Source organism: Thunnus albacares, chromosome 8 (genome assembly GCF_914725855.1).
Source record: "Thunnus albacares chromosome 8, fThuAlb1.1, whole genome shotgun sequence".
In the NCBI taxonomy this organism is placed as follows: Eukaryota; Metazoa; Chordata; class Actinopteri; order Scombriformes; family Scombridae; genus Thunnus; species Thunnus albacares.
In genome coordinates, this window is record NC_058113.1 from 29084574 (window position 1) to 29096608 (window position 12035).

Consider the following 12035-nt stretch of genomic DNA (forward strand, 5'->3'; position numbering starts at 1 on the left):
AAGTTCAGCCATAAATAAAAAAGCTGCGTGGATCCAAGCTGAGAGACTGAGAGTTTAAGTTGACAGAGATGACAGAGACTAAGCTTTATTTCGTACTTAGCATCTCCAGGGAATGTGTTTTATTGAATTTAGCCGAGGTATTTAGTGTCGTTGCCTGAATGTCTGTATTTTAGATACCCGTGTCGTTCCCACTCTGCCTCACTTCATCTGAAAGGGATCGTAATGTAGGAAAATGAATAAGTCTGTATCCCACCCTACTTTGGTGCGGCTGTGACTTCCCTCAGTCTTTCCAGCCATAGAAAGAGCAAACTTTTGTATTGATAACTGCTTTTCAGACCCCATTGAGAGAACAATTGCCTCCACACAACTCTTTCATGGTACACTGGTAAAGCTCTTTCAACACCGGGTTTCCAAAATATCCTGTCTAGGGGCGTCCATTGGGCAAACATAGCAGTTTGTTAGTCACGTCTAATGTACGACTTCTCTCTCTCTCTGTGTGTGTGTACCCTCTTCAGAGAAGGCGAAAGCCGCGTAGAATGGGACACTGAGGGGTCTGTCTTTCCACTAGATCCCCTCGTTGAGAACACTTTTTCAGCAAGCTCCCGGTGAGAGACAACTTTGTTTGAATTCGACTCACCGACAGACATACCTCAAAACAGTGAGCAGAACAATGGATCTTTAGTCGAGGAGGTATGAAAGCATGAAGGCATGGGTAGGATTTATGAACTGGGACATACCAAATCCCACATGCGGTTAGAGAGCCCCAAAAGCACACACACACACACACACACACACATCCTCCACAGATGCCTCATTTACTTATCACACGTTATCACTTACACAAAACCAAGGAAGCCAAATTCAGTCTATAATCCGAAGAGCATCTGAGGTCAGGTGCAGGTGCAGGAGAATATCAAAAAACAAGACATTTATTACAACCTGGGTTTTCAGCAGCACACATCCTGGCCAAGGCTTAGTGCCCTCACTTCCAGCCTTAATACAAGCATGAGATTGTAATCACAGGCCATAAGCCAAACATACAAACATAGGTGCAACACTGTGTTTTTGTACTGCTGTCAAAATATCGGTGTACCGCAGACTAAACATCAGGGGGATGAAGCCGGCTGTGTGGTTTGACAGATGTAGTGTGAGAACAAGAGGGGACCGCTAACAAACTGTTAAAGAAAATCATTTTCATATGACACTTTGTGAGAAAACCCCGGGACTGTGAGATTCATTTGAAGACATTTAAATACATGCCCAGATTTAAGTTCCAAGAATTCTACCTTGAAATCTGGTTATTTATAATTTTTACAAACTTCCAATTGGGGTTTCCATTACAGTAGGAAATAAGATTTTAGCCTCAGGGGCCCAAATCCATAAACTCACCAGCCGTTTGCACTTTACCAGTTGACTGAACCTTCCAACTTCCAGCAAATTGGTTGGTCATAACCTCTACTAAAGTTATGCTTTCAGTCTGATTCAGCCCCTTTTTTAGTTTTCTATCAAATTACGTGGAAAACACAGGAACAAAATGATGACTTATGGTTGTGCGGTAAGTGACTACAGCATACCGTAGCTACACTGTAGCTGCAGCTGCTATGTGTGTAGGCTCCGAACCTTACCTTATACCACAGGTGACGTTTGGCCCCCTGCAAAAATGTAACTACTTGTGCAGACATAAAGAACTGTGATTGGCTACTCATGTTATCTCCTTTAAGTTTCTGATCCTAGTAGATATTTTTGATCATTAAGTTCTCCTTTTCAGTGGCTCACGTCTAACAAACCCTCTGTTCACCGCAATAGAAGTGCTTAATCACAGAGAACAAATGGACATAAACATCACAACTGCATGCCAGTAGTCTCCCATCAGTACTATGACAAGGTGAAATAGAGGTTACTGGGATGTAACTCTGGTTATATTAGTATGTGCGTAGTCCACTATTAAAGCAGGACAGAACCAGATCATGTATGATACATCCGTGTAATGTTGCAGGGGTGGTGTCAATCGATGAAATCTGAGCCATGAGATAAGTGTCTTTACGTTACGGTGAGGATTTGGATCCACTTTATGTCTTGGTTTGTAACCTTTCACCCAATCTTCAACAAATTCAATAGAAAACACATTTCTGGTGAATTCCAAAATTCTTGTTGCCATGAAATTGTTGGATTGCAATTAAAAGTTTGAAGGCACACGCACATATCAAATGATGCCATTCTGCTTATAGGTCAAGCTAAAGCAACAAGATTAATTAAAATGGTCATATAACTCTGGTCATGACTCTGAATCAATTGAAATTTTGCATATACAAAGCTTTACTATTCCTGTAAAGGAAATCATGGACATGAACAGCTACTCAGTAGGATTGCCTACTACTAGATGTGGATTAAAATTCAGATTTAAACTTATTATTAACATATTTATTTCTTTGCCTTGTGCCCTGTATATGCCCTTTTAGTGCTTCCCAATTTGCCAAAGCGACTGCTGCAGCAGATAAATTTACCAGCATTAGCATAAGTTTTACCAGCATTTGGGGCATCTGGTGGTATTTTTGCCTGGTTTGAATGCAGTGTGTGCTATTCCGCAGCTATTTTCCACCACACCAAACCAGACAAGCATGTGTACCGAGAGGTCCCTGCAAATAAAAGCACCAGCAGAGCAGGACGGTGAGCACCACAAAAACAATCTTTGATGAGGCCTGTTAAATGAGAGCATAATCCCCGCGGAGACATGCTCTCCTACGACATAACTCAAGAGCTGGAAGGAAACTCAAACCAGGACTACTGTGGGTGGTCAGAAACAGCACAAAACCAAGTGGCAAAACAAACATACACGTATGTTTTGCCCTTACTCTGTGTGATTGAGAGTTTACAAACTAATTGTGAAGAGCTGGCTTAAATTAATCCTCCATAAAGGGCAAACCGTCTGTTTGTAACTCTAATTCTCTCTTGGAATGTCCTTTTCCCAATTGTCTGTAAGAGCCCGAGTCAAGGAGTCACATCAACCCAAACAGCGTGCTTGCTGGTCTTCTTAATCTAAGAAATCAAAGCTGAGTAAACACCGCTTTGGTATGTCTAATTCCTTGAGCCAAACTCCGGCGGTCAAGTTTCACACATACCGACACACATCTGGAGCTTTCTCGGCATGGAAGATCAAGCTTGATATCCTGCACATGTTGCGGCGGTGCGAGTCTCTCCCAAGGCTCTGACCCTAACACTTTACAAATACATCACCAAGGAGAGGAGTGATCCCCGGGCTTCTGTCTGTATGGAGATGTCAGGATTCCACCGGAGGAGCCAAGTGCTCTCATCCACATTTCCAGGGGGATATTAGATAAAGTTTAAAGACATAATCATCTGAGCAAAGACAAGTACTTAGTCAAACAACAAGGGGAAACACTGTGTGAATGGGCAGGGTGGATATTGGGCTTTAACTCCGGTGCTAAGTTAAGTGGATCCACCAGGAAGGCTCGCCAAATTTGTCAGCCCACCCAGAGATGTTGTCGGGGTAACCGAAAACAGCTTTTTTGAAACGCCACATCAGTTCTTATCTGTGGCGTTTTCTGCAGTGTTTTGATGAACTTATCTAAAGTTTGTTCAGTTCACTGTCATTTTTAAAACAGCAACTCAATACAAAAAGTATTTTTTCCCTCCTTTCTAAAAATTTCTCTTTAGCTGTCAATTGACCTGGACTCATAATCTGTCTTGTAATAACTCCTCATTTTCAAAAACTGGAATGGCGATAGACAGAATACATTAGAGCTTCCAACGCTCTGTCATCGCAGAAAATGTAACACCAGTCACTTATTCATTGGAGAACAATCGTTGGATTCACTCAGAGAAAAGGTCGGGAGTGTGCTGAGACAGCAGAGACGGCAGCCATCCCCGATCTCCCTTGACCCCGCCAGGGTGCGAATACATTGTGTCACAGCAAGAACTTCAGTTGCTTGTGTTGGGTTTCACCTGTCTGCCTCGTTGGATCTAAACGGGATAAGCTACATATGTCACCTGACAGATGTAGTGTGAGAAAAAGTGCGAAACAAAAAACCTCTGGAGAAATTATCTCCCCTTGGCGCGTCATTTAGAAAATTCTCCGGCAGTGTGTAACTCCTTTTGAAAGCATTAACTGAAGAAGCAGATTTTTTAGTTATGGGACTTTGCAGTGAAACCTGATTGTTTATGACGTTCTAAACTTTTGTTCTCTTCAAGTTCATAGAAAATTAGATTCTTAAAATCAACTCTTTTGGCTTGTGACCTCTTAAAATGAAATAGTGTCTACTTGCGGGTAGAGGGCTATGAGTTGTGAGCAGTGACTGATTTTCCCTTCAAAAACATCTCAGACTACCTCATTTGAGTAACCACCAAAAGAGGCACGACAACTCAACATATCACGAGAAAAGAGCAAAGTCTAGAGAAAAGTCAAAAACAAGCATATAAATTTTGTTTAGCGGATCAATGTTGATTTCTTTTTTCCTGTCCCATTTTTCACCCCGCGACCACTTCGATTTATCTAAGGATCCGCAGGTTGCTAGGAGGCCCTTCAAAGAACTTGTTTGTGAAGATGAACTTTCAAGCTATAGCGTTCCTCACCATTAAGACCGGTCGTTCATTCAGCAGAGGACAACAGTTGGATTTAGTCTGAGAAAAGTCGGGAGTGTGCCGAAACCGCAGGGACGGCGGTCGTCTCCGATCTCCCTTGACCCCGGCGAGGGTACAACTCCGAGGGTGTCACAGCAAGAGCTTCGTTGGGTCGTGTACTATTTCACCTGTCTGCCTTTCAGAGCCTGATCTGAACAGGTAGAGGAGAATAGACCTATAGAGTCCTCTCCCTTTCTCCCTCCTCCCCTCCCTCTTCTCCTTTCTCTCCTTCTCTTTTCTTCCTGGCTGGCTAATCTCTTCTCAGGTTTAGGATTCCCGGTCTGTGCTCTTTGAGCAGGAGGAAATATGGGGTTGGGTAAACATCAGGGCTCTCACTGCGGGGATTACAACACCCATATATCACCGTGACAGCTCCCTTTTCAGCGGATGACAAGTCGCCAGGACCCTGTACGAGGAGGGATCCAATGACACTTCCTATCGCCACAGCCGGCACTGATAGTGTACACCGTCACCATTTTCACAACATCGTGTCAGTTTATGAGGATCCGGTGTCCGTGCATTCTCAGCCAACGTCTTTAGATTGGTTTGAGGTTTTCACACATTATTGCACCTGATGTTTGGCTTGTGGGCATCTTCGTACAGACGTAACAACACAAACGGAAAAGGACTCTAGAGAAGTGCTTTGATCACACGTCCTTTCAGAAAGACCGCTCTCATTGTCTCACGACTCCGTTTCACTCTCTCCTCTTGACGAAGCGAAGTGGCACACATGGCGACACGCTGCTGGATGCATTGTGCCTCCGTGGCTGGGTGTTACTCTTGAATAACGTGAAACCGTAGTCGGGCCTCATTTGTGAAAACCCACTTTTTATCCAAAAAGACATCAGTGAAAGGTCAACGAGGTGGATCACTTTCCCAACCTCCCTGGGACCAACACGATTCCATGTGCTCATGCAATTTAACTGTCAAAGGTTAAAATTCAGTTAGCCAAATGGCCGTACTTCCAAAGTGCTGGGTGCGTCCAATAATTCCTCCGAGTGATATATAATAAGAGGCAAGGGACACTTAAATGTTCTCAACGGTTGTTCTTCTAACTGTTGTGCAGTCGAAAACAACAGTCATGACAAAGGAGAAGATGAAATCATTCCAAGAGTTTATGACGGATTATCTTTAATAATGGCCTGTATGGAGAAAAAAAAGTGGAAAATACTCACAGTGTTGATGTCATACTTTGTTGTATTGATGGCAATAAACAGAAAATTGCTTCTTTCAATTAGAATTTAGATAAGGATAAGTATTGCTTTGGAACATTTACTGTATATTAATTTATAAAAATATCTCAAGTGACATGCAGCCCTGATTATCATATTCAAGTGTTGTATACTGGCAGCATATCTCAGTCAATGCTACTCTGAACTTTGCAGTTAAACCCAGAAAACTAAACCATTCTGACTGCACAAATATTATTCTTAGCTTTCATAAGACGCTCCCTGACACAAAGCCTCACCGATGCCAGGTGAAAACTGAACACAGTTCTCATAATATTTACCCACTGCATGATATTTATATACTTTTTTTTATTTTTTCAATCTCATGTACTTTTCCAAGTAGTGATTATATGATGTCACCCCGCTGGGATGATTTCACCCTTTAAGCCTAATCTCACAAATTGTAATTTAATTGTGTAGTATGGTCCTATAAATTAGCTTCATATGCAGCTATTCAAGGTTCAGTAGCAAAGTTCAGCGCAAATGGAGGAAACTGTGTGACATTCATACAGAGCAACATTATGTGTGTGTGTGTGTGTGTGGTGGTCAGGAAGCAAACCCAGACTGACAGTTTTTTGGGGTTTTGAACTACTTGACTTTTTCATTACGATCATGACCACGATCCTTTCCAAACCTTAACCAAATGGTTTCAGTTGAAAGGAATGATTCAACATTTTAGGAAATAGCTTATTCGATTTCCTAACAGAAGTTAGATGAAATGATTGATACCACTCTCATATGCGTGTGTTAAATATAGAGCTGGAGTCGGGAGTCCATTAGCTTTGTTTAGCTTAGCTTAGCTAAAGTATGTAACTCCCCACCAAAACCACAAGTTGGTGTTTTTGCTTTTCTGTTTGTGTATGAATCACAAAAATAAGGCACATTGTGTTAATTAGTGATCTTTAGAGGTGTTGGTAAGTGTATTTTTTTTAACTTTGGAGAAGCTAGTATGGCTGTTTCCTCCTGCTTCCAGGCTATATGCTAAACTAAGCTGTTTCCATCTGATCTGACAAGAAAGTACCAGTATTTCCCAACATGTCTACTGCTTGAAACATACTCTTGTCTCTACATGTCAATTATCTAGTCATATTTTACAGTTCACATTTTCAAAGTTGAAAGAAACTGAGAAGAAATTCGGTTGGAACTGGCAAGTCTCCATAAAAGATTCAGTTTTACTATTTTGCTTCTTTGCAGAATCTCCCTGCTCCACACTCAAACGGGTTCATAGTTGTTTTTGTTTTTTTTGCCTTAGTACATTCAGCAATTTGTACATATAGTAACAGTGGTCACAGTTCAAATGGGTTGCACATTCTGTTTTGTTTCACCAGCAAATGTTGTTGCCAGTGAAAAAGACCTCAGTCATTTTATTGTACAATCAGTTTTCAAAAAAAACCCCAAAAAAAACGGTGCCTAAGAAAAACTCCGCTAGCTTAAATTGGAAGAGCATTCAAGATTTTATCTCTGCAACTGTGTGGTGACTGCAGTCAGTTTGGTCGATGTTTGACAACACAATAAACTTCATCCAACAGCAGGAAACCAAAATCTGTTTTGATGTGGACCAAAGGCAAAAATCAGATAATACACACAGTCACAAGCCTTTTATGTGCATTTATGTGGAAAAAAAAAAAAACCCTTATTTGAATCAATAACGGCTACACAGCTGTATAGCTAATACATTATTAATACGAACTGAATGAATGTTTATTAATACAAAGTGAACTGTCAAACGTTATAGGAAGAACATATGTATAAACCTGTGGTCGGCAGCATAACTAACATGTTTGTAGTCTGCGCTGGCTTCCTTTACGAAGATATTTTGAGATTTACAAACAGGAACACTCGACCTTTTTCCTCGCAGGGAACAGAAAATGTAATCCAGACTTTTCTTGTCGTGGTGAAAACACAACATGTCATCCTACCTAAAATACATGTGACCCGAGCTGAAAATAACATCCTCCTCTGCATGTTAAAAATGCTGAGTTTCATGGCAAAAAAAAATACCCGAGTTGTACCTTGTACTCGGTGACATCATGACTCATATAAACACAGTTATGTCTTCTTTAAAGCAGCAAACATAAGGGGCAAAAAAAAAAAGTTTTAATTCATCTTTCAACAATTACACTGACTGGCTGATTATGTTGGCTATGTGTGCATTATTGTCAGATCTTTATATAAAACCAAACAAACTTTGAATTTGTGAGCAATATTCATATATACTGTACGACCGCGGCTGACAGAGGGAAGTGTTGGCAGGCATCTCGACAAGTATGAATAAGGCCATCTGGGAAGAATTATCCTCATTATAACAAAAAGCTAACAGTGATTTATTCGAGGTTGTATTCTGCTGTTCCACTATCTCATAACGATAAGCATTTTATCATGGTGAAACACGAATTATCTCCGTCCACTCCCTTCCCCTTTTTCTCTGTTCTCTCAGAGGAGTTGAAGCAGGATGACTAATTAACAGCATTAGTCTCCATAATTCAGAGGAAAACCATGATGTCCAACATCCGATAGCAGAATCAAACTCACATGTGGGCCAGCAGCGGATTGCATGCCTCGCTATCGAGAATACCGAGCATCTCGTTTTAATTAAGACGGTCCTGTGACGTCAGGGGCCCCGCTGATGACGCCGTCTCGCTGACCACAGTGAAGATCGAGTCTCCTTCTTCGGCTCATCGTTCAAGTTTTCTTCTGCAGGAGTGAATAAACCTGACCTGCTCAAACATCCCGTCGCCTGAGGCACAGAAACTTTAACCATTGATTTGTGAAGAGATGCGGCTGCCAAGAAGCCCCATTTGTCACAAAGTTGCAGTCAGTCATGAACATAAATCATGACGGATGTCATATTTAAGGCCAGCAACTCCATGAATATTCAACATTTGTCTTTGGTTTTACCCCGCACATCAAGTCCAAAAAGATGTGATTTGACTTGACAGCTTTGGTAGCATGACTCCTGACATTTCTCACTGCGCTGGATGAATAATTCTACCTTATATAATCCTGTAATTACTGAGCAGTCAGTTATGGATTTCAGGTCAACCGCATCCACCCTGATGACTCCAGAGTATGTTTGGCGGGCTTCGCAGAGGATTCCCATGACACACAGCTTAACCGGAGAGCTTCAGCTTCATTGGTGGTGGTCGTCACTTTAGACCTAAAGCACCTCTGCATCCTTTTCATCCCTCTGGCGTTCACTTCAAACGACACCGCGCAAAACACATACGGCAGGAGAGGGGAAAAGTTGAGATCCCCCGCCCTCTTAATCACACTCGTGGGTACATATTTATTCCTACTTGCACAAAAATAGACACACCTGTCCATGTGTGCACACACACACACCACACTAACACAGAAAGATGGGTGTTAAAAGACAGCAACCTTGCCTGAAGCATAAAAGCATGACAGGGCATTGGAACAAGACTCTTAAAAGACATTTCCAACTCTGTTTAGTTTGGCCTCTTTTAAATATGCATTCCACAGAAACCTGGAGCTCACTTTAGAAAAGGAAAAATGGAAGAATAGATGAGAAAAGACAAAGAGCTTACCTTTGACTGCTGAAGCTGGACACCGTAGAGGAGGATATTTCGGAGCTTGGCTGCCGAGGCCAGCTCCATGATTGCCGCGGGCTCTGCCATCTTCCCACTGACGGACAGCTCATCCGAAGTGCTCAAATGCACCTATCAAAACAAAGACCACCGCGCCCAATCAGAAAACACTTGCCAATAACAAGGATCTTTTTACCAGAACAGCAATTATGCCCTTTTTTTTTGGAACAATTACAGCTCATTGTTCGAGCAGTCGTTTAAACATGTTGCAACTCAATAGGCCTGTTTATTTAAGGTTGTGTTCAGGGAAGATTTGTGACGCGTGAGCTCTGCTGGCTGAGAGTAAACAGAGGTTGGCTGATACACAGTCCTGTCTCAGGATATAATGACTCTGTAATTCAGTTGTAAATCTTTAGGGCCTCTGGGGTTTATTTTCTCCAATTAGGGCAGCATAATCCAGACACATTGGTTCACATTACCGTGTTATCCGTATGAGTATCCAAAGCTTAGCCGATTTCCATAATCATCCCACTGACAGAAATGTAAGTCCTGATTTATTTACGGCAATTATTTTGTCATATATCCTTAAAAACTGTGGCAGTGAGATGCACAAGTCAGGAGAAACGCTTCAAAATGTGTCAAGACATCTGCTCTAAACGTTAATTATTACACGTACACTTGAATATCAATCAGGTGCTCGCTGTCATCGAGTGAACTTCGACTTGAAGACTGATAATTCAGCACATTAGCAGATGTCAAACCTCTCGCACATAAATATCACAGTACACTTAAATTGGCTTCTCCGGGCCATATATGAGTCTATTCAAAGATCAATGCTGCAGTGTGCAGACAATATGAACACACTGAGTTCCAAAATACAAAACTGACACCGGGACAACGGCACGGATTGAGAAAATAAAGATGTGTCATTCTTTCGTTCCTTTTTTAAAGACAAAAAGGTTGAGTAAGGATGGATGTTCTTTTTTATTTTCACTTCATTTTCAGTGAGCTACACACTAAAAATACTAGTGTCTACCTTTGGCCGTTCAGCAGCTCTACTGGGACGGTTAAAAGAGAGATCGACTCAAACATAATAGTTACCGGGGATGTAGAGTACTTTACAGTTTTGGCCTTTTACTACATGAAATCAAGTCAAGATAATAATACTGCAACTACTGCAGGGGGATCTTAAAACATCACCGGCAGTCAGTGTCAGGTTTTACGGTGGAAGAAGCTCATGGAGAAAGTGAATGTTTGATTCTAACTTCACTAGAAATCCACAGAAGAAGAGGAAAACTAACAAACTTTATTCCGTTAGTGGCCTCAAAAGGCTAGAGTAAAATGAAATGAAGATACAAGACATGGAAGTTTGGCTACTATCACGCATACTAAATATAGAAGGTGGTTGCTACGTTGCTAGCAGGTGATTCCAACAAACTGAATGAAAACAAGTCATTGCTTACTAACTTAAAGGGGACATATCATGCGTTTTCTGATTTTCTCTGATTTCTATCCTGTTATGGTATCAAATGTTAAACACAGTCAAAGTTCCAAAACTTGAGGTGAACGTATGGAAAAATGCTCCCTGCAAGTTAAATGCCAGGGCTCCAGCCTGCTCTGAGTGCTTTGTTTGCACCTCTACTTCCTCCTCGTGATGATGTCAGATTGTTCATACACGCCAAAAAACGGCCGTTCACTCCTAAAGTTGTTCCACGGCTGTTCATGTCGTCCACTTGCATGTTTCAGATTGGATTTTGGCTCCAACATGTAGAGATGTATTAGAGAAGTTTCCATTTTGAGTGAAAAGAAGCAACTACTACTCTGAAACCAGCTAAAGCTGGACAATCAGAACAGAATGGGCTCATTGGGAGGTGGGCCTTAAAGAGACAGGAGCTAAAACAGCCTGTTTCAGACAGAGGCTGAACTGAGGGGCTGCATAAAGAGCCAGTATAAGATAAATAAGGCGGTTTTTTAACTGTAAATCATGCAAAGATATTCCAGTAGAGCCCCAGAATATAAACAGAGACCTGGAAATGTGCGTGATATTTTATGTTGGGGTAAAAGAGGGTCATGGTACTCTAGTAACGAAACACTTCATTTAAGTGACAATGCACGACACGGTGTCCTGATAAAAGAAAACAATGAACAACGTGTAGGTGATGTAAGTTCCCTTGAGTAAAATCCATTATTTTATTTAAGTGTGGAAACTTTGGAGTATACTATTGCACTTAAACTGTGACCAGTTACCCCAGAATATAAAAGAAGACTGAGTTTAAATTGTAATTCATTTTATTTGCCCCTTTAATTTAGTTTGTTTGTAGTCAGTTTCTGCCTAATAAACCTCATGCAATGATTTAAAAAGGTGTTAAACTGTTTATTGGAAAAATATTTGAGGTGTCCCGACAAATGATCGTAACCTGCCTCAATGCATCAATCAGAAATCAACATCTTCTGTGGCGCGAAGGAAATACTGATAAAATGTTGATGATACTTAAAAACATAAGAAAACAAGTGGTAACATCAGGAGGGAGGTTCTTTCTTTTAATACACTGCTCAAGGTAACGGCATCTCAGCATGTTTCTTTCACTTTTCTTGACTAAATTTTCCCCAACAAAACACT

The 12035-nt window shown here is 41.3% G+C and overlaps 1 protein-coding gene across 2 annotated transcripts in view; it reads right to left on the reverse strand.

Annotated features, from left to right (window-relative positions):
• Positions 1-12035, reverse strand: part of crppa (CDP-L-ribitol pyrophosphorylase A) — a 49093-nt gene that overhangs the window by 9138 nt on the left and 27920 nt on the right. For both annotated transcript variants that reach the window (XM_044359627.1, XM_044359629.1), the window contains exon 9: positions 9416-9547. In XM_044359627.1, the coding sequence (XP_044215562.1) occupies positions 9416-9547 (132 nt within the window). The remainder of the gene's footprint in view (positions 1-9415; positions 9548-12035) is intronic.